The sequence below is a fragment of the Lissotriton vulgaris genome, chromosome 8 (assembly GCF_964263255.1).
Source record: "Lissotriton vulgaris chromosome 8, aLisVul1.2, whole genome shotgun sequence".
NCBI lineage: Eukaryota > Metazoa > Chordata > Amphibia > Caudata > Salamandridae > Lissotriton > Lissotriton vulgaris.
Window position 1 is genome coordinate 671,678,816 of NC_141696.1, and position 23,704 is coordinate 671,702,519.

At 43.5% G+C, this 23,704-nt stretch overlaps 1 protein-coding gene across 5 annotated transcripts in view; it reads left to right on the top strand.

Annotated features, from left to right (window-relative positions):
* Positions 1-23,704, top strand: part of ACOT9 (acyl-CoA thioesterase 9) — a 525,989-nt gene that overhangs the window by 111,256 nt on the left and 391,029 nt on the right. For all 5 annotated transcript variants that reach the window (XR_015299309.1, XR_015299310.1, XM_086934544.1 and 2 more), the window contains 2 exons: positions 15,502-15,672; positions 23,499-23,536. Coding sequence is in view for 3 of the 5 variants with exons in the window: in XM_086934544.1 (XP_086790670.1) it covers positions 15,502-15,672; positions 23,499-23,536 (209 nt within the window). In the remaining 2 variants the exon portion in view is untranslated. The remainder of the gene's footprint in view (positions 1-15,501; positions 15,673-23,498; positions 23,537-23,704) is intronic.

Below are 23,704 nucleotides of genomic sequence, written 5' to 3' on the forward strand. Positions count from 1 at the left end.
TAGAGTTGCCAAGGCAGACCGGGAGCCCTAAAACAGCTTCAAGTCGTGCAATTAGTCTGCACGAGGAAGCAGCTCACTCCGGATGCTATTACGAGGGTAATGGGCAATTTTAGAAATAATTTTTAAAAAAACAGAAAAACGAGGCAATACAGTATTTTAAAATGTGCAGGTGCTAGTAAGACAATTTTAGTTAATAACGAACCTTTACAGGCTTAATTACAAGAACAACAAGTAATCTGCTGCTCAAGCCTAACCTTCCGGCTTCCGCCTCAGAAGGGTACAATCATTGATTGCTAGAACAGTGAGGAGCTTTTTTATGGCAGATGGGCCTCAATCGCCCAGCGACTAGAGCGCTGTCCAGGCCCCTATCCAAGATGGCGGCCGTGGATTGAGTGCCTCGAGGTAGAGTTGCCAAGGCAGACCGGGAGCCCTAAAACAGCTTCAAGTCGTGCAATTAGTCTGCACGAGGAAGCAGCTCACTCCGGATGCTATTACGAGGGTAATGGGCAATTTTAGAAATAATTTTTAAAAAAACAGAAAAACGAGGCAATACAGTATTTTAAAATGTGCAGGTGCTAGTAAGACAGAGGGGGGCCACTGTGAAGAGCAATGATCATGACCTGTTTTCTCTGATGCCGAGATGGAAGGCAGCTGTATTGTATTGTATTGTAATTGCATTTATATAGCGCTTCCTACCCCTGATGAGGCATCAAAACACTTTTTCAGCGAGTAGCACGGTACTCCGGGACTCATTAAGGATTAGTGTTGAATTAGTATAGTGAAATATGAAAGTAATTAAAGTGGTGAATAGGTTAGTCAGTTATTTGGATTCGGAAAGATAGCGGAAGGATAGAAGGGAAAAAAAGGTTTGTATTTGTATTGCTCTTGTTACCCCTGATGGGTGATGAAGCAGGCTTTTTTTTTGGTTTTTTTTATTTGCGCAGTAGCACGCTACTCCGGAAACCCATAAAGGATTAGTGGTGAATTAGTATGGTGAAATATGAAAATAATTTGAGTGGTGGATATTAGTCAGTTGTTTGGAGTGAGAAGGATAGCAAAGGGATAGAAGGGGGAGAAAGGTTTGCATTCATATAGCGCTTGTTACCCCTGAAGGGCTGTTGAAGTGCGTTTCTGGCAAGTAGCACGCTACCCCAGAACCCATAAAGGATTACTGTTGAAAATTAATATAGTGAAATATTAAGTAATTTGAGTGGTGGATGTTATTCAGTTATTTGGATAGAGAAGGGTAGCGACAGGATAGAAGTGGGAAAGAAGTTTGTATTTATATAGCGCATGTAACGCTGATGGGGTGTTGAAGCGCTTTTTTGGCGAGTAGCGCGCTACTCCGGAACCCATAAAAGATTAGTGTTGAAAATTAGTATAGAGAAATATGAAAGTAGTTTGAGTGGTGTATGTGTTCTAGGATAGAGGAATGGAGCGGAGGGATTGAAGAGGGAAAAATGTTTGCATTTATATAATGCTTGCTTACCTCTGATGAGCTGATGTAGCACTTTTTTGGCGAGTAGCGCGCTACTCTGGGACCCATAAAGGATTAGTATAGTGGAATATGAAATTTGGGAAGTGAACATGTTAGTCTGTTATTTTGTTTGAAAAGGATTTTGGAGGGATAGGCGAGTGAAGGATTTTTCTTTTCTTTTTGGAGGTCATAGCAGGAGGAAGGAGGTGCCTTTTGGATGAGGAAAAAGGGGTTGTGGAGGGGAAGAGTCAGGGAAGAGTTTAAAAAGGTTTGTTTTGGGGATTGGTATTGTATTATTATTATTATTATTATTATTATTATAATAATACAATACCAATCCCCAAAACAAACCTTTTTAAACTCTTCCCTGACTCTTCTGTAAAAGAGGTGTCAGATGATGCAAGGAGGGGTAGAGTAAGGGAGAGTCTAGAAAGGGTTATTTTGGAGATCATTGTAGTGGTATGGGGTTTGAGATATATGAGAGAGTTGGTGTACAGGATATATTGATAGATTCATAGGGTGAGAAATAGGGTAGTGCATTGGAAAGAGTAGTAGACAAAAGTTTGAGATGAGTCAGAAAGTTGGGTTAGAAGATGTATTGAGAGAAGTATAGGGTGAGAAATAGTGCATTGGCTATGCTGAATTAGAAGAAAGTGATAAATATATAGATCCTTAAGTACATTGAAAGTATATAGATGCATAAAGGAGGTAGGTATATGTAGACTAAAGATATTGATAGAGGTACAGGATGAGAAATAGTGTAGTGCATTGGATATGCTTTTCAGGAGGAAAGTAACAAACACACAGATAGATCCAAGAACATGGAAGGTACATAGATGCACAATGGAAAAAGTACATGTAGACCCAATATGCACCAAATAAACTCTGGTTTGCAAGTGTTATTGTACTTTAATATATATGTTATTTTTAACATAAATATTCTACATGTTTATACAAAGCAATACACAAAGATATGGACATATCTATAGTAAAAATAAATGATTATATACAGAGGGATATGCTGTAAATTTCTGTTTGCATATGGTGCTTATGAGGGGAAGAGCCAATTCTTGAGCAGTTTTCTGAAGATAAGGTGGCTGTCCGTGGATCTTATGTTGGGGTAAAGAGTTCCATAGTTTGGCTGCTTGACGAGAGAAGGCTGTGCCACCAATGTATTTATTCCTTGTATCTTGGGATTTTGAGGCGAGGTGCCATTTTAGAGTGGAGGTTCCTTTGTTGAATGTGTTTGGTGATTTTATTCCTGATGAAGAGCTGTCCCATTCCATGTATTGCCCATTCCATGTATTGCTTTGTGGGTGATACAAAGCAGCTAGAATGTGGATCTTCTGGCAACCGGTAATCAATGCAGAGCTATGAACACAGGGAAGATCTGGTCTCGTGGTTTGATATACAAGAGTAGTCTGGCAGCCGAGTTCTGAATCCGTTGTAGTCTTTTCATGGTCGTTCAGGGTGATCTGTGGTAGAGGCGTAATCGAGTTTGGACAGAACAAGGGAGATAGTAGCTTGTACCTTGTGTGGCAATCCCAAATGAGGGAATATTTGTTGCAGCATTTTTATAGTGTCAAAGCGTGATCTTGCTAGTTTGTCCACTTAGGCATTCATCGATAGCTCGGAGTCCATGGTCATTCTGAGGTTTCTTACTTTCTTTGATACTTCAGTTGGCAATCCCAGTTCATCAGGCCAGGCGGCAAGCGAGTCATAATGTTTTCAATTGCCACAATTGAGTATTTCTGTTTTGGAAGCATTCAATTTGAGGTGGCTTCAAGTCATCCACTGATTCACGGCTCTGAGACAATTGAAAATTGGGGAGTTTCCAATGTCTTTAGGGCATTCCAGTTAAATAAGTATTTGTGTGTCATCTTTATAGTTATAGCACGTGAGGTGAAATTGATTGATCAGTACTGGTAATGACATCACGTAGATACTGAAAAGCGTGGGCGAGATGATAGAGCCCTGCTTTTGTGGAGTATGGTTTGGATGAGAAAGTTGGGGTATGGATGATATTAGTTCTGTTTCGAAGGTAGGGCGCGATCCAGTCTAGAGCAGTCTCCTCTATGCCGGCTTCATAGAGTCTTTGTTTCAGAGTGTCATGGTCAAGTGTATCAAAGACAGCCGAGAGGTCCAAGAGGAGAAGCACAGCAACCCCTTTGCGGTCTACTGGGTTCTTCAGGTCATCCCAGAAGGCAAGAACGGCAGATTCCGTGCCTCTTCTCGGACTGAAACCACTTTGGAAGTCTGAAAGTATATCATTCTCTTCAATGAATTGTGACATCTGGGCGAACGCTGGTCTTTCTATCAGTTTGCCCAGGAAAGGTCCATTTGTAATAGGTCTGTAGTTGTCAGGGTTCAGCGAGTCAAAGTTTGTTTTCTTCAGTAAAGGGCATATGTTTGATTTTTTTAGTTCTTCTGAAAATATTCCAGTAGTTAAGGAATCGTTGATGATTCTTCTTACAGGAGTGGCAGCAGAGGTTGTTAAAAAAATTGTCTTGAAAGTTTGTGGTGGACACGGTTCAGGAGGGTTGCCCGCAGGCCTACTTGTTTTGACCAGGTCCATAAATTCATCGTGTGAGATGTGTTAGAAGGAACAGAGAGGCAGGGTTAGAGTTTTCTTGTTTTGTTTAAAGGGTTAGTGCTGGTCCTGTGTCTCTGTTTTAAGTATGAGTCCAACGTGTCATCTTTGTCTTTGTAATGATTTGCCAGTTTTCTGTGTAATCTTGAGTAACAGGATGAGTTCCTTCTAGGCAATTTGGTATTTTATAGAATTATTTGCACATTTAGCATTTTGAATTCTGTCTAAATAGTACCTTTTATTAGCTTTTTTGACAGTTGACTTGTATAATCTTTTAATTTTCTGTAGGTGAAGTTTGTCTTGTTTGGCGTTTATTTTTTTATGTCTTTTATCGCTATGTTTCTCCAAGGCGCTTTTTTTTCTTTTGTTCTGGTGTGTGGTTTTGAGTGGTATCAGGATATCAAAAGCTTTCTGTAGCCACTCATATAGTTTTGTACTGGATGTTAGTTGTGTTTCTAAGTGTTCCAAATTGAGTTTGTTCCACGGTCGATTGGTGGATGGATGTAAGGTAGTTTTAGGTGAGTCTCTTAGTGTTGTTTTATGTTTGAAAGCAAGCAAGTGGTGGTCTGACCATGTGCCGGAGTTATTATTTGAATGGTAACTAGATCGGTATTGGCAAAAATGACATCTAGGATATGTCCAGCGATGTGTTTGTTGTTTTGTGGACAATCTGATGCAGGTTTAGTTCATCTAGGCCATTTATTATTGTTTTTGGATGGGTCATATTGGGTTTGTCAAACCAAATGTTGAGGTCACCCAGAACGCATAGGTTGGAGTGTATTTTTATTAGGTTGTAAACTGAGTCTAGAAGTGCGCCTGGGAATGTTGCCTTGCTAGGTGGAGGTCTGTAAAGGAGCAGGAAGTAACAGGAGGAATACGGTGTATGATTGCATCTAGTGAGAAGAGCCTCACAATTCTTTATGGTGATGTTGTCAACTATATTGATTTGTAATGTTTGCCTGAACACAACAGCTAGACCACCTCCATTTTTTGCCTATACGATTTTGGGTGATCGTTTGATACCCTAGAGGAATGGCTTCATGCAGGGCTGGAGCCATATCATCTCTCAATCATGATTCAGTTACGAATAGTATGTCGGGTTTTGCATCGCTGAGAAGGTCGTAGATGTGATGTTTGTTTTTAGAGAGAGATCGAGCATTTATTAGTAGACAGCTTAGAGAATGGGCTTTGGTGATAGTGAGACTTTGTTTTGTAGAAGAGTGATAAGTATTGTGTGGGTTTGTAACAGTTGTGTTTTTAGTGCTGGTATTAGCTGTGTTAGGATAGCAATTGTGTAGCTGTTCTGTATCATGTTCCTCGTCCAGCATGTTAAGAAGGCATTTTGATGGGTATGCATGTGTAGGTGGTGGAGAGGGTGTTTGAGAGTGAGTTGGTGTGCTGTATTGTTTTCGTGGTGTAACATTGTTGTGCATTAGACATGGGGACGCAAAGTTGTGATGTATGGCACGTCGCTTATATTGTCTGCGTGTGTTTAGGGCGGAAGGTGTACAAGTCAGGGGTGGTAGTGCAGCTGTGGGTCATGTAGTAAGGTTCTAAATTGTCCAATGGATGAGAGGCGTTTGGAAGAGATTTGCTGTGTTGCTGTATCTGTGTTAGAGGTGGTGGAAGAGAGAAAGCCTGGCATTGGTGTTTGTTCCTTTGTGTGGTTTGAAAGGTGGGTGTATGTTTGTGTTTCGTGATGGTAAGCATTGTGAGGTGTTGCTCTTGGAAGATCTTGTTGTGTTGGAGTGCGTTATATATTTTTTTTTTGAGGAGTAGTGAAAAGAGGTGCTGGTGTATTTGTTTGCATAGTATTGTTTGTGAGAGGAGGTTGTAAGGTAGAGGGATGGTGATGTGTTTATGAGTAGAGTGTATGTTTTGTGTTGGAGAGATTGAAGTAGAGGTAAGCGTGTTTGTCTTAAGGCTAGTTTGTTGCAAGAGTTAAAAAGTATGGTGCTGTGCAGTGTATGTGTTGTGCGTTTGTGTTATTATGGTAGAAGGAAGAGGAGGGTGTTGGCTGGACAAATGATGCATGGCTGGTTATATATTTGTTAGTGATGAAAAGTGGTCTGTTAGGAGTAATTCGAGCCGGGAGTGCGTGTCTGGATGGGATGTAGTTAAGTATGGTGTGGAATGGGGTTGTATTAGTGATAGTGGATTGGTATGTGGTATAGGATAGAGTTGTGTATTGTTTGTAGGTGTTGGCGGAAATGTGTGGTAGCTTGGATAGAAGGGTGTATTGGTGTGGTTTGTGTGGTTTTGTAGTGGGTGCTGATACATGGATTTGTGTATAGTGTGGTGTACATTTGGGGTGGTGAGTGTGTTGCTCTGTTTGTGGATGTGTATGGTGTGGGCTGGGTATATCTGCATGGGAAAATGCGTAGCATTTCTGGACCTAGTCCAACCAGTATCGAACAGGCTCAAACAGGCAATTGCCCTTGTCCTCTCCGCCCTTGGCTGAGATGCCCTAATCCTTGGCCTTTTATAGCCTCTTAATCAGGTGAGCCCTTCATCCAATGGGAACCCTAGCCCTAACACTATCCAATCACAACACTAGCCCTAAAATCTAGAGCCAATAGGAGACCAGGACCTTACAGCCAATCTTAGCCCTAGTCCAAGCACCCAATCAGTTTCAAAACCCCTGATCTCTACGTCCAATAGAGGCCCTAGCCCTACCAGTAGCCCCAACCCATGTAACCAATCACACAGGAAGCCCTAGTCCTTACTTCCAAAAGAAATCCTAATCCTAGTCCCAACCCTACATTGATTGAGTCACAGACCCTGAAACTAATCAGAACGCTCAAATACCCAACCAGTGAGGACACTAGCCCTAATCCAATAGAAACACCAGATACAACCACCAATCAGTGAACACATGTACCAAGCAACAGCAGACTATATAAGGTCTCAGCGACCTCAGACAAGGTTTGCTGGCTAGGGAGTTAGAAGCTGCTCCTCTATTCAGAAATCTTCTAGGAGACAGATGGGCTCAATCCACAGGTTGGACTTCTGCAGGTAAGGGCCTAACAAACTTGTCCTCTAACAATACTGTTTGTATAAAACTTTACTCCCTCTCCTGGCCAAAAAACGAAGTGCACAATCCCTTTTAAACACAGCTTAAACAGCAGATTACTGCTGTCTCTGAGCACCCTCTGTTCTCTCTCAGATGTAGAAATATTCCTGTTGCTGGGGGGGGGGGGAGGGAGAGAAAGGGGGCTTGTTTCATTCACTTGCTAACACAAAATGGGAGCTGGGGGTTAACTGCTCAACATACCGGGAAAAAACTACAGAGTTAGGACTGCAAATCCCACAATTCAACAGGTTAAATGGAGACAGTCACAGGCAAGGAAGAACCACAAGTTTAAACACAAATGGGTGATAAAGTATGCAATCACTGGTAGGTTAAAATTGCAATTCTAAACTGCTACAACCACAGGCAAAGACAGTTAAAGGAAAAAATAATAATGCAATCACAGATCGGGAAAATCGTTTTTTAAATTGTTAGGAAAGAGACAGCACTAGTCTTCCTCCCTATCACTTCATTGACTCTGCTGCTTCACTGCAATCTAGGGCACAGGTATACTGCAACTCACCAAAATGGCGGGGAATGTTTTGGGGTGCACCCAGCAAGGCCTTAAGGGGCCGGGGCTGGTGTGAGAGGAGGGCTCAGGGTTGCCTGGGAGCTGAAGAGCCAATCAGCAGACCTAGGTTTGCTGGTCTGGTAGTGGTGCTGGGGAGCTGCTCCTCTGTTCAGAAATCTCCTAGGAGCCCTGTGACAGCCAGCGCATCAACTGATGCTCTGGAACGCTTTTTGGAACTTTCTTGACTTTGGTAGAGTTGTAGTGGGACTCCTAAGACTCTGACTGAGAGTGTGGCCTAGCGTTAATGTATATAAACAAAGAGATTCTATCAAGAAAAAGTGCAAGTGTTTATTTTTAAGGGTTTTTATACATATATATTTTTTAAAGGGAGGTTGGCTCTTCATCTAAACTATGTGCTTTTAAAATACCCCTCACACACTAAGAGTCCCTTAGTGTCATGCTTCATCATGGGGGTCTTCCCGTCCCTCTACGGGGCGGGGCGTGCTGCGACCTACGAGCTACGCGGGAGCACTATAATTTTGTGGTGAAAGACTATGTGTCTATCCCACTGTTTAGATGAAGAGCCAACCTCCCTTTCAAAAATATATTTATAAAAACCCTTAAAAATAAACACTTGCACTTTTTCTTGATAGAATCTCTTTGTTTATATGAGTCTTCCAGGAGGGTGATTCTATCGCTTCCTCTACACTTCCTCTCTTGATTAACAACTAGCGTTAATGTAGGCTATCATGAATGGGGAATAACAACTATGAATAGAAATTTAAGTGGGACTCACGGACTTGCCTATCTAACACTAGAGTACTGATCTCTGGAAATGTGTGTATTATTTGTTAATGCTGTACTTCAATTTCTGTTTGTATATTAATACACATTTTTTAGGTTTCGCCTGCACATCGCTTATGCTGTGCTTGTTAAATCTATTGCATTTAATACAAGACAGTGAAGGGGCAGGAGAGAGTGAAACAGAAATAGAGGAAGAGTGGAGAGGCCAAGACAGTGAAGGGGCAGGAGAGTGTGAGAAGGAAACAGAGGAAGAGTGGAGAGGCCAAGACAGGGAAAGGGCAGGAGAGAGTGAGATAGAAATAAAGGAAGAGTGGAGAGGTCAAGACAGGGAAGGGGCAGGAGAGAGTGAGACAGAAATAGAGGAAAAGTGGAGAGGCCAAGACAGTGAAGGGACAGGAGAGAGTGAGATAGAAATAGAGGAAGAGTGGAGAGGCCAAGACAGTGAAGGGGCAGGAGAGAGTGAGACAGAAATAGAGGAAGAGTAGAGAGGCCAAGAAAGTGAAGGGGTAGGAGTGAGACAGAAACGAAAGGCACTTGGCGAATTGAGAACAAATGTGAACATTAACAATGCAAAAATACAACAAAGCAAGGCGAAGTTGTGGTGTGCATGGACCTAAGAACAAACAGCAGGAAGAAGCTGCCTCAGCCGTGTCTGGAGGATGTAAGAAGGGGTAGACAGAAGGCCATTCCTGGCGAGGCAGCCATTGTTCCAGTGTCGTCCCCTTTACATGGTCAGTAGGAGCAAGTGGGAGGAGGGAGTGGGAGAGGGGTGTGAGATAGATCAAAGCCTTTACTGTGATCAGTGGCCGCAGGCTGCCAGTGGAAGGTAATGAGCATATGGCGAGCGGCGGGGGAGTCTGGGGTGAGGCGTGGGGGGCGGGGGAGGGGGAACAGGCATATGGGGTGTGAGTGAGGCCAAGCGCGCGCCTGGGAAAGCTTTTACGCTCCAGTACACAACATGCATGGTAGGAAATCCGGCTTGTTCAAGAGAGTTTGGTCACATGTAATAGGTTTCGAGCAATAAATTGCTCGACCTAATAAATCTTAAAAGGGGCTTACATCCCGCCCTTCCTTTTCATTCGTTCGTCTTCTTGCCACTTACTTTTCCTCCGTTTGTTGTTCTTATCAGTAACTCATGGCCTAAGTACTTCTTTTGCTATTTTAAGTACGAGCGAGCACTCCATCTGCACTCCCGCTCTCCTCGCACTCTCTGCTCTGTGACATTTTCTTCTTTGCCACAATGGTTCCTCTAATTGTGATGATCATTTTGAGCCGCCTCCCGGTTCCCTGACCGCCCACCAGTAATGCACACTCAGTATGTCTCTGCAGCAACATGCAAGCGCAATCAAAGGCCAGTAGAAACATTAAGTACGCCTAAACAGGGCAATAGGGCTGCTGAACGCACTTTAATCCTGTTATAATACAAGCTAACCTAGTTTTGTGTGGGCGCAAAATCAAAGGATTTTGAGCCGACTGTGAGACTTGAACATCGCTCCCCAGTTCCAGGGTCATCAGTTCTGCCCATTACGCCACATCCTCTTATTGCTGTTTCTCTTGGTATTTTGAGTACTTCTTGTGGTACTTCAGAGCTCTCTTGGGTCACATGTCGCATGAAATGTGCATGCCCTTTAGTTTCAAAAACCTTCTAACCATCAAGGACCTTTAACACTGCATTGATATTGTTTAGCGGTTTTACTACAATATTCCAGCGTGGTGATTTTGACAACGGTGCTGAGAGCGTTACTCCCAGTCTGCCTGGCTCGCTCACTCCTCCCACTGATTTCTAAGACTCCTTTTATAGGTCTGGCGCCTAGCGTTGCACTGCGCAGCGCGAGGTATTTAGTGAGTGAAAAACGGGCTTTTCAGGCTAACCTAGGAATCACACCCGCTTGTGCGTGTGCTTTTCCTTAGGTAAGACCCGATTGGCCTTTGTGTGTGTCTGTTAATGAAAGACTGCACGCAATAGGCCATAGGCGGGCGCATTGCTCCGCCCATGGCCTATTGGTGTCTATTACGTGCTTGGTGCGCGTAATAGACACCAATAGGCAATGGCTGGCAGTGGCGCGCGCGCACCACTTGCTGACTTTTTTTCAACCAGAAGTGAAAGCGAACGCTTTCCGTTCCGCTTGTTTCAAATGGTCGGGGTGGCTGTCACGTACAAACTGTGGCAATGCATCAATGTTCATATACAAAAGCTATTTTATGCTGAATGTTGACCCCCGCACTGTGCCCAAACCTTTATCGGTGGAACATGGCTAAGCTGACCATAAGGAAGCTTAGGTTTGGGCACACCGCTAGATCTACTGATGATTGTGACCGGCTTTGCCACAATTTACACCAACTAGAGCCAGACGCAAGGAAATGGTCAAGCAGGGAATCGGCAGTAACATGTAAGCTGTAGTACCCTGCATTGCTTCATATGTATGACCCCACCTACGACCTTGCACTGGAGGGTGTACTCCAGCATAATTCCGAGGCTAGACACAGCAGGCTCAACTATGTGCAGCAGCGCAAGGCTTAGTGTCCTGCAGAGCAGTCATATGTGCCAACGAAACCAACTCCTACTAAATCTGGTGCTGCCCCATTACCCCCACACCGTGCAGCTCTGTGCTGTACTTTATGATGTAGTGCTCCGCTGCACGGAGGACGGTGATTCCAGGCCTGAGATGTAACGCCAGTGACTGGTCCCGTCTACACATATGCAAGTACCACAACAAAACATAATCTGACGTGCTTGGGGCTTGCATAACGAGCACAAGATTAACGGCTTCAGGCCCACTCGTTTAGAAGTGCGGAGTTACTCCAGTGGCATTCGTGCAGGAGGCCGACTAAATCTTTGTGATTCAGCTATAGGATTACTTCCTGACAGAATGGCACCATTACAGTACTGGCAAATGACCCAAAGTCACAAGTGACGCCCCCAACCAAACCATTTTATTTTATTTTTTTACAAAAACTACATTGCATTCTGAGACATGTAGTTTAACATTGTATGTATTAAGATATGTATGTATGTTTTCAAAAATCCCAACACGTCCGCTTGTTTGCCTTTTTTCATATGGTCTGGTGGCAGTCACGTACAAACTGCGGCGATACATCAACATTCATATAAAAAAGCTATTTTATGCTGAATGTTGACCCCCGCACTGTGCCCAAACCTTTAGGGGTGGGGCATGGCTACGCGGGCCATACGGAAGCTTAGGTTTGGGCACAACGCCAGATCTACTAATTATTGTGACCGGCTTTGCCACAATTTACACCAACTAGAGCCAGACGCAAGGAAATGGTCTAGCAGCGAATCGGCAGTAACATGTAAGCTCTAGTACCCTGCATTGCTTCACGGTATGACTGCACCTACGACCTTGCACTGGAGGGTGTACTCCAGCATAATTCCGAGGCTAAATACAGCAGGCTCAACTATGTGCAGCAGCGCAAGATTTAGTGTCCTGCAGAGTAGTCACACTGTGCCATCGAAAGCAACACCTACTAAATCTGGTGCTGCCCCATTACCCGCACACTGTGCAGCTCTGCGCTGCACTTTATGATGTAGTGATCTGCTGCACGGAGGACGGTGGTTCCATGACTGAGATGTAACGCCAGTGACTGGTCCCGTCTACACATATGCAAGTACCACAACAAAACATAATCTGATGTTCTTGGGACTTGCATAACGCGCATAAGATTAATGGCTTCAGGCCCACATGTTTAGAAGTGCGGAGTTACTCCAGTGGCATTCGTGCAGGAGGCCGACTAAATTTTAGTGATTCAGCTATAGGATTACTTCCTGACAGAATGGCGCCATTACAGTACTGGCAAATGACCCAAAGTCACATGTGACACCCCCAACAGAAACATTTTTTTTCTACAAAAACGACATTGCATTCTGGGACATGTAGTTTCACGTTTAACATTGTATGTATGAAGGTATGTTTGCTTGTTTTCAAAAATCCCAACACGCAGTTTGCTGTTGACTATCCAGCCAGCACCAGCTGTAGGAGCACACATTACATGAGGACTCTTGGCAGCTGCCACGTCTTTACAGGCCTATAGGGCTGGGGCAGAGACTGACCGCTGTGATGCTGCAAACATAAAGCAGGCTAGGAGGAGCTGTTCCAGTACACAACCTTGAGTAATTCTGACTTTAAACAAAGGCTTCAGGAAATAGACAGGAAGGTGAAATGTTAATTGCAGTTGTTTTCTTCTTATAAATAGCTAATAAACATGTCTGTGTTTCTCTACCCTGCACTTCCCCGCTGTCCTCCTGATACCTAATTTCTGTATTTATTGTGCCTGCCGCACTTCCTTATTCACTGTCGTTTCCTGGCTCCTGGAATTCTTTTCCTTTGCGTTTCTCTGGATCACTGATTCATTGATGCTCATGCTGTTTCTTTCTCCTGTAGAGCTGCAGTGGAGAAGACAACTGGTCTGGTAGAAGTAAGGATGGATGAGGACGGTGAATGTGAGAATGAGTCGGCAAATTGATGAGTAAGTGCATGGATAATTGAGTGACCGCATGAATGTATGGGTGGAAGAATGAATGGGAGATACCGACTTTAATGTCACATTGAGTAATTGAGTTAATGAATGGATGGTGGCTGAATGTGTGAATACATGGATGGGCATTACAAGTTATAACAATGTTACAAGCCGAGGGCTCCAGTAGCAGAAGTTGTGATAATGATCTAAAATAGCAAGAATGACCTATGTTATATCAGTGCAAGACGTACACCACATCATTATAAAGAATTATTAACATCATTCTAGTGCAGTTATAATGCAGAAGGGTGACAATTGTTCCAAGAATGCCCACAATGTGTCAAGAATTCGGAGCCTTATATCTACCAATTTACACCATTTATCAATCCTAACTACATTTGCCCTATTATTCAGTAATCTTCAGTTCATCACTAAATAATTCTTATTGTATCCTAAGATTTGTTACAACAAAAGGGGGTTGCTGAACTGTTCCTAAAGAGAATTAAATAGAATTAAGGGAGATTAAACAGATTGGCTTGACCGGAGGTGTGTATGTTACACCGTTGGGCATCCATTTTGTTGGACGTGTTTGCCTCACACACCCCGAGGGATGTCATGCTTCATCATAAGCGTTGCTCCTCGTCGGGGAGGCGGTGCAATCCCCGACGGGCTCACCTCAGAGAGGGGCACTTTGGCGGAGATCTTTTTGTCCAACAGCCTATTGGTGAAGTGCGGGTCTGTGGGTCAGGGCAATCAGTATCCTGAAGAAAAGGAGTGATTTAAAATGTAGCAGGGGGTGCCGGAAAACCACTTTATTCTGGGGGTCCCCCTACTGCAGTTAAAAGGTGAAATTAGCTCGTTGGGTGACGGCAGATTAGGTAGCGTAACCCAAAACGAGACTAAAGTGAGGGTTGGTCAACATGTTTCTCGCATGGGAAGTTCCCGCGATTCGTCAGGACCTAGTGAAGGTGAAATTTTAAAAAAGAAGAATTAAAAGAAACCATGCTGGTGTCATGTGTCTCGTGTGGTTTACCTCAGGGGATAATCCTATGCCTAAAGGTCTTGGACTATTGGCCACCTGAGTAGTCGGCGGGTCGGTACAACAGGGTTTGCCTATAGTTCTGGCTCAAGTTACCCGTGTCCGTGCGGAGTCACCTACCCATCACCGCCGAGCTCGAATAGGTGACTACTCAGGTGGCCAACAAACCTCATATATCCTTCCAAAACAAAGAAATCCACATCAAGCCACAAAATACCATTCCACTTAATTACACTCCATAACACACAATCCTACTCCACATAATTCCAGTACACTCAATAACACATAATTACTATCCACATAATCTCACTGCACACTATGCACATAATATGCCACATAATTCCACTACACAAACCCAATCCACACCACAAAATTCCACAACTAACAATTACAATGCAACCCACATATTTCTACTCCACACCACATAGATACACTTCAACCAAAACATATGGGTAAAAGACATTATCATTTACAACATCAATAACTGTAACTCTCACAAATGCGAGACCTATTGCATCGCAAATGCTTGCTATGTTTCTTTTCTGCGGTTTCTCAACGGGTGCACAAGGTGCAGATGACATTTTGTGACATATTTGCTGCTTGTTTGACTCACCTTCACTGTCAGGGGATCTTTGGGAAAAGCAACTGTGTACTGCTGCTGACTTTGTCACTGGGGCTTGTTTTCATTACGAGTGAGCACATCTGCAGGCTCACACGTGCATGCCTGTGTTTTACCTATGTAAGCATTTGAGTTATGCTGTTTTGAAAGTACATCAGTGTTAAAATATTTGAGCTTGTGTGTTTTAGTCTAATGATTGAAACCCCACTAAATACCGATTATTGCTATCCTTTACTGGAAGTGCAGTTACCTTGCAGAAGGGGCTTTTATTGCTATCGATCCGTGTTAGCGGAAGGGGGCTTGATTTATAGAAGTTGGGCAGGGAATGCTTTTTTATGCGTCCTGGTGACAGCCAATCCTCAAAAAGAACCATTTCTCATTCTGATGCATAATCTGCAGTTATTCTGAAAGTCAGGCATGTATCCTGCTTTTTCAGTCCTACCTTGGGTACCTCGGATTCAGATTTCATTTTTTAGTGTCAACAGTTGTCTCCATTCATTTGCATCCTCAGGATGTACAAAATCTAACAGAATGTTTTGAATCTTTTTTGATTGAAGTAAAACCAATTATTTAGTATATGTAGACGTGTACTAATTTGTGACATAATCTGTAAGATAAGATTGATATATTATCGGTCATTCACTAGTGGTTGCTTTTAAAGAAATAACACATTTAGTCAAGTAACAATTTGTTCTTTTGAAGTTGAAATTTGCCTAGGTTTGAAGCTGTTTCTTCAAATTGGTTTCTTTTATGAAGCACTTCTCTAAATTCCTCTTTTGCTTTAACATTCAAGTCCCTTTCTGAAATTGAGTTCTTTCTGTCTATTAGGGTTTTTCAAAGGTTTGAAACTCACGATATTGAAAAACTCACCTTCATATATTTTGCCTTTATTTTTCCTTGTTATATCAATTTTAGGGACCACGTGGAAGCCATGAATGCTCGCAAATCGTTACAAAGTTTGCTACCTAAACGACAGGAAGACTTGCCCGCTCGGAGAATGAAGGACAGCTACATAGAGGTGATACTGCCTCTAGGAAGCCAGCCTGAGCTACGGGAAAAATACCTAAATGTGCATAATGGTGTAAGGTAAATATTTAGATCTTGGGAAGGTTAGTGTGTACTCCCAAGTTGGTTAGTCATGAAAGTGTAGATGACGCCACCGACCTTATTTCAGGGCTAATGCATGGACATTAATTAGTTTAAATGTGTTTTGCTAAATTTACATAATACAAATAGTGGCCTAAATCAAGGTTTTGCATTTCATGTTGGGCATTCAAGTCATTCCCTGACACTTGACAATCATGAGCATCTTCTAAAGCATGCACAAACTTGTTCTGCAAAAAGGTACATTTACACGAATTGCTGAATTTACGCAGCAGTTCCTCCTCCTTTTAGTGGGTTATCATTTTTCTCAGTTGAATATTGCCACACCCCTTTTGTAGACCCTTTTATCAATAACTTTTCCCCCAAAAATCTGTGCCCCGCAGCTACTGGTATGTGGTATGTGCTATTCTAAAGCCAGACAAGCCATCTTCCGAATGCGCTTTGTTCCACCCACTGTCTTTACTTAACATCGGCACAAAGATCTAAGCGACTCGACTATCGCCTCTGATCTCAATACTAGTGGCACCAGAACAAGCAGGTTTCGTCCCTAGTAAAAATCTGACTTGTAATCTGCGGACAGTTTTTGGGGCAATTCAGCATACAAGAAATGATGTACAGGCAGTGGCAGTGCTTCTTGATATGGAAAAAGTGTTTGATTCTGTTTAAGGAAAGTTCATGAAGCATGTCCCTACGTGGTTAGGGTGCATTTTCCTTCAAATGGTAAGCGTCCTATACAATTCCGCCACTGCCCGAATAAAGGTCGGCAACATGGTCTCTGATCAGATTAGTATTTCCAGAGGCATAGACCAGGGGTTTCCACTCTCCCTGATATTATATGCACTGGTTACAGTGCTGGTGGCCTGCGCACTCCGGGAATACCATAGACACAGGGGTATACGCTTCCCGGATATGAGCTGATTTTCTCCACATATGCTGATTATACGTAGCTGTATGTAAGGGATCCCAACCATAACTATCACCTATACTGCACGAGATAGTTAAGTTTGGTACAATGTCAGGGCTTAACGTCAACTGGACTAAGTCAATCATCTTCCCACTTACGTCCGCTACAACTCCCTTTACCCCGGATCACCCGCTGAGATGGACAGAGGAACCGGTGCGCTACTTGGGAATCATGATCCATACCGATTCGGAGGTTGAGCTTAAGGAAAACTATGGGGTTGCAGTCGGCAGACTGGAAGAGGATATAGGTAGATGGATCTGGTCTCCCATTGTCGCTAGAAGGTAGGGTCTCAATAATGAAGATGGTGATACTACCTAGGTTTTTGTTTTTATTTGCCAACATCCCTATGGTTCTGCCTGGTACTTTCCTCCGTACATTCAATACATTGTTAGTTAGGCTAACTTGGGCTGCAAAATATGCTCTGGTGAAGTGGGAAATCCTCACGCTTCCATATCATTTGGGGGGTCTAGGCGCCCCGGACCTTGATCTATACTACCGGGCGGCACAAATTGCACATGCCCACTACTGAATGCACGGCCTCCCCAGTACTCCGCACATGCACATACAGATTGAGAAGGCAGTGGCTGCGCCCCTCCCACTGCCGGCCCTATTAATTAACCTACCTGATCGCAGAACTGGTATTCTGGATTCTCTTTACACGACTAACCATGCCTGGCACCACCTTTTAAAAATGCAATCTGGAGCTATTTTATACTCTCCATTGTCGCCACTGGATTGGTGTCTATGGCTCCCAACGTGCAAAGACAGGGTAGTAATTAGGGCATTACCCTTTAAGTATTCTCACAATAGGAGACATGTTCTCAGAAGGCATAGTGAAAAAATGGGACGAGGTGGATGCACTGGAACAAAATGCCTCAATGCTCATCAGATTCCAGTTTCATAGAACAAGACATGCTTTGTTGGAAACTCTGGGAAGTGACCTTGTGGAACCGCCCGAAGTGGTCCCTCTAAACTATACGATTAAATCTGACTCCCTCTAACATTTACAGACTTACTCAGTGGTACAGGGCAAATTACTACACTAATGCTGGTTACCTTGGCAAGCAGACCTGATTACATTAATGTAATGTAACTTGAACTTATATAGCACAGACTGTCACCCCACAGGTATCCTGGTGCTGAGACTTACCCTGTTATCAATGTGCATACAGATGATTATTGAATATTGAATACCTCATATTACTCTTCCCTCGGGAAGAGCCATGTCATTAAACTCTTCCTGAATGGAGACAGAGTATCGATTTGCCTGATATTTAAGGGGAGATCATTACAGAGTCGTGAGGCTGCTACACCAGATGCTCTGCCACCCGTCCTAGTCTTCTTGAATCTCATAGTGGTTACCAGATTTGCGTTTGATGAGCGGAGATTTCTCCTGGTGGTATACCAAATACATTTTTCCTACAAGGATGTTGGACCCAATCCATGCTCTAAACACAATACAGAAGGATTTGAATTGTATTCTCTGACCGATTGGTAGCCAGTGAAGGTCCTTCAAAGCTTGAGTAGTTGAGGATCTGTGCTTTCTATTTAAAGCAAGTTTGGCTGCTATAGACTGAATCCTTTGAAACTTCAGTAACACAGAGTTGGGCGCTCCCAGATACAATGAGTTACAATAGTCCAGCCTGCTCAGTATTATGCTCCTCACTACTTGTGATCTGGTAGTGGCAGGCAGCAACGGGAGGATCTGAAGTAGTGATCTTATCAGGGAGAAATAGATACCAGCTGTTTTGTTAACCTGTGACTCCAGCTGAAGGTTGTCATCCATCAAAACCCCTGATTGCGCCCTGTTCTAGCTGGAGACAGCTTCTTATCCGGAGGGGTGAATCTGAATCCGGATGGGTAGGGCTGAGCTTTTTTAGTTGTAGAACAGTATACTATCTCCGTTTTATCTCCATTGAATTGTAGGGAGTTACTTCTGAGCCATTTTGTGGTGTTTTACATGCACTCCTGGAACGTATCCAGCGAAACTGTCTGGTTTCCTTCTAGAGAGAATACCAGTTGTGTGTCATCTGCATAGATGACTAAGTCAATGTTAAAGGACTTGATAATAGGGATAAGAGGACGCAGATAGCTATTAAATAGAATGGGGCTTATTGCTGATCCCTGTGGTACCCCGTGGAGCACAGGGGTCTTAGGAGATGTAAAAGGTGGGATTGTTACCGCCTGTTGCCTGCCCGTCAAGTATGACTGCAGCCATTCCAGTGCCAGCCTTTTCACTCCAATGTTCTTGAGTCCTTTCAACAAAATACTTTGATTCATCGTATCAAATGCGGCTGACATGTCCAACAATACTAATACGGTCGGATTGCCATTGTCAGCCCGCATTTTTAGGTTATCAAGTACTGTCACTCTGGCCGTTTCCCTTCCGTGTCCTGGCCGAAAACCAAATTGAGCCTCATCTAACAAATTATTTTCTTCTAAGTAGAAGGACAAGGCCTTACTGACTGCCCGCTCCAAAATGTTTACTGGGTACGGCAACAGGGAGATAGGTCTGAAGCTTGATGGACACTGAGGGTCGAATGAGGGTTTCTTGAGCAATGGATTCAACATTGCCTGCTTCCAGCCTTCTGGAACAGTTCCTTTTTCCAGTAATTGGCAGCATAACTCCCACAACCGAGGGAATAATTCTGAATGAAATTCTTTCCATATCCTCTGGGGAAGGGGATCGAACGGTGAGCCAGAGAACACATTCAGAGCTAGTTCATTAAATATTTCCTCAGTGGGAATTTGAAAGCACTCTAATATTGGAGATAGATTACCGTCAGTTGCCACTTCCAGACGCTCTGTCGCTATTATTGCTGATGAATCCTTTTCCACAACCAGGCTGCTTTGATTATTTGATTTGAAACCACCAACAATCTTGTTGATCTTTTCATCAGAATAGACAGCGATATCGTCGCAAAGCTTTTGTATCGCTCTAACCTTATTACTTACGCACGCTGGATTAGATAAGTCATTTATAATGGTAAAGATAGTTCTTGTACTGTTCGGTGCCTGCAGAATAGTTTTGGCATAATATTCGGCTTTTGACCTAGCAATTGCTTCCTTATATGAGACCTGTATTAATTTCAGCGCTTTTTTTGTTTGATTCATCGTAGGACCTTCTCCATTTTCTTTCAGCCTGTTTGCATTTTTTTCGCATCAGTTTCAGTTCTTCACTATACCAAGGGGCTGAGGGCTTCTTTCTATTCTTTAGCCTTTCTACTGCAATAATCTGATCTAGGGTAACGTTTATTTGCTCACAGAAGATCTGGTAATTTTGTTCCACCGACTTACTGGGTGCAAATGTATTCTGTTCCGAGAGTAGTGGTAACTGTCTGTTTTTTAATAGCTTAGCCCATTCTCTTCCTTTGCAGAAGGTTGCTGACTGATTCGTATTGTTATTTAGACTGGGCAAAGTTATCACAAAGTGAATTAGGAAATGGTACGTCCAGCATTGAGGTAGTACTTCGACCACCTTTGCCTCCGTATTGTTAGAGAATATTAGGTCCAGAATGTGACCGCCTTGATGAGTTGGCTGGAGTACCAATTGGTGCAGATTGAGGCTCTCACATGCTTGCACCAAATCTCTGAGTGGTGGGCCAGAGTTCCCATTGTCCCAAAGATTAAAATCGCCCACTATAATCATCCTTTAGTGTCTTAGAGACATATTAACAAAGGTGTCAATTAAAGCTTGATATTGTCAAGTCAAGTCAAGTCAAAGAATTTATATAGCGCACTACATACCCAGAGATTCTCAAGGCGCTTAGGGAGGGGAAGAGGATTACTTGTCAAATATCCACGTTTTAAGTTGCTTTCTGAATGCTAGGTGGTTCTGGGTAAGGCGAAGGTAAGTGGGGAGTGAGTTCCATGTTTTAGCAGCCAGGTATGAAAAGGATCTGCCTCCCATGGTTGTCTTGTTGATGCGAGGTACAGTGGCGAGGGCTTGGCTGGAAGAACGTAGTTGGCGGAAGGGGGTGTAGCAGGACAGTCGTGAGTTGAGGCATTCTGGTCCGATGTCGTAGAGTGATTTGTGTGCGTGGGTTAGCAGTCGGAAAGTGATCCTCTTATTGACGGGTAGCCAGTGGAGGTCTTTCAGGTGACCAGAGATGTGTTCGTTGCGCGGGATGTCTAATATGATCCTGGCTGAGGCGTTTTGGATTCGTTGGAGTTTCTTCTGGAGTTTCCGTAGTCCAGTCGGCTCGTGACCAGAGCATGGGTGACTGTTTTTCTGGTTTCGGTGGGGATCCAGCGAAATGTTTTTTTGAGCATGCGAAGAATGTTGAAGCAGGATGAGGATACAGCGCTGACTTGTCTGTTCATTGAAAGTGAAGAATCCAGGATAACGCCTAGGTTCTGTGCGTGGTCTGTCGGGATGGGTGCTTTTCCAAGGGCTTCCGGCCACCAATAGTCGTCCCATGCAGAGGGGGATGTACCTAAGATGAGGACTTCAGTTTTATCTGAATTCAGTTTCAGACGGCTGTGTTTCATCCATTCGGCAACTTCTTTCATTCCTTCGTGTAGGTTAGTTTTGGCGGTGTTGGGGTCATTGGTGAGAGAAAGGATCAGTTGAGTGTCATCCGCGTAAGAGATGATGTTGAGGTTGTGTTGGAGTGCGATGGCCGCGAGGGGGCTCATGTATACGTTGAAGAGGGTGGGACTGAGTGAGGATCCTTGTGGTACGCCACAGATGACTTCAGAGGCCTCGGACTTGAATGGTGGAAGGCGGACTCTCTGGGTTCTTCCGGTGAGGAACGAGGTGATCCATTCAAGTGCTTTTCCTTGTATTCCGATGTTTCTGAGGCGTTGTAAAAGGGTGCTGTGGCAGACTGTGTCGAAGGCTGCGGAGAGGTCGAGGAGGATGAGGGCGACTGTGTCACCATTGTCCAGTAGAGTTCGAATGTCGTCTGTTGCTGCGATGAGGGCGGTCTCAGTGCTGTGTTTTGCTCGGAACAGCAAAACACAGCACTGTCTTCCGGGAGGCCTATAACACACTATTTCTGACAGCGCTACTAGACAATACAACGTGGGGACAGATTGCCAGACTTTTTCCATCTGGCCTGGTTGTGCCTAAGGATTGCTAACTCCTGGGCTCTGATTTTTTTACATTTGGGCGACATTATTGACATGACATTGACACCTGAACCTATGCTGGCCTTATTGGAGTATTCCAAGCCTGTACCTAAAACTGTCCGTAGGCTGGTGGACATGGCGCTGCTGATACCTAGGCGAAGAGTAGCGATTTGCTGGTTCCGGGGTCCGACTCCCACAATTGCATGCTGGTCGAGAGACATGGTGTACTGCAGTACGCAAACTGAAAATTACAGCGAGCTCCTTCCCCCACGTAACCTCTAAACATTTCTGGGGGCTGTATAAAACACCTTACCAAAAGACGCTGAGGCTGCGAATGCTGATACTACTATGCATATTAAGAAGAGAAAGTTGCAGCATTGGAGCTATTGCAGTAGCTAGCAAAGTTGCTGATAACTTAGGCTTAGAGCTTAGGTTTAGAGCGTCTAACGGATGATCTGTGTTGTACTAGCGGAATTGAAAGGCAAAAAGTTTGATAGTAATGTGAATTAAATTGCGTGATGACGCTTGGCGAATTAAAGGCGAAGGTTGAGTGCTGTGTAGCGCAATAATGGTAGACTGTGTCTACGGCAATAGATTATATACAGACGGCTATGATGTATATGCTTTTCTTTGATTTGCTGTATGACTCTGTACTTCTTTGTTATTAACAAAATGCTAATTAGGTTTTCACCCCAAAAAAATCAAAAATAGATGTGCCTACAAATTTCAGCTCCAACGGAAAAGCTGTCAACTATTGTGTCTAATGATGTAACCCAAGGATCCGGAGCACGCTGCCAATTAAGCTCACCCTGACTCTGTGCTTTGCTCCAGAGAAATCCTAAATTCACTCTCTTTAAGAAATTCCAACCAATTTTGTTCTTTGACCCACTCTAACCAGGCAAATCAAAATTACATTTCAATGTGTCATTCAAAGCAAGGTTATGCATATATAATGAAAAGAAAGACATACCTTCATTCCTTAAGGGTTCCTCACAATAATTGGCCTTTAGGCAGCATTCATTACAAACATTGCATTCCTGTTTCTTGCCATTTGCCTGCACACCACCAGGACTAGCAGATGAGAATGGAAAAGAGTTTTGTGTTATAAGAATAGCGCCACCGTAAAGTTAATGCCACCCTTATATGCTTCAGCTATTCTCATGATTAATACACATATTGCAGAAGTTGGAAATCTGAATTAAGTCAGATCTAAGACTAAAGAAAGGTGACCTACTTGATAACTCTTTTATTTCTAGCCATTACGTTGTTTAGCATTGCTCTTACCACCCTTCGTCCTGACGCAGCTCCAGCTTCCATATTTGATTTAAAGGGTTAGCACAGGTTTGCATGGGGGGTCAAAGGTTGTCAGATTTCGGAATCTTGGGTGGAGGAAGTTTTTGTAGGTGTGGAGTAGTATGGGATGCCTATTCCATGAGGAATGGGTGTCGCATCCTCTTTTTTTTATGAGGTATTGCACTATGAGGTATTGCACAGTGCCCCATCTCTCTTCCCTTGTATGAGTCTTCATTTGTTGTTAATATGAAAATGTAAATGAGCAAAGAGTAACACATTTTTTTGTTTATGTAATTGTTTATGCATCAAGATCCTTGACCACAAATCCTCTCAATTCTCACTTAGCCTTCTCCTTTGTCATTCATTTTTTTCACACCATTCCTTGTCATTGCTTATTTTATTCCATTCAGGGCATTATTGTCTTTTGCAAAATGTTTTAGGTGAAAACCATTTTTAGAATATTCTTTTCTTTCAACAGGTTTGGTAGGCTTCTTGAAGATCTGGACAGTTTAGGAGGTATGGCATCTACACCAACCCCTCTCTGCACATCAGAGATAGTGTGTTCGAGGCATGTGGGCTGCTGAATTCATATCTGTGCATAGATTGCCGCCAAGTGTTGGGTCCGGATGATCGCACATTGTTGTCCTGGAAGAATCTTCGAAGTATCACGAGATAGGTGGCTCC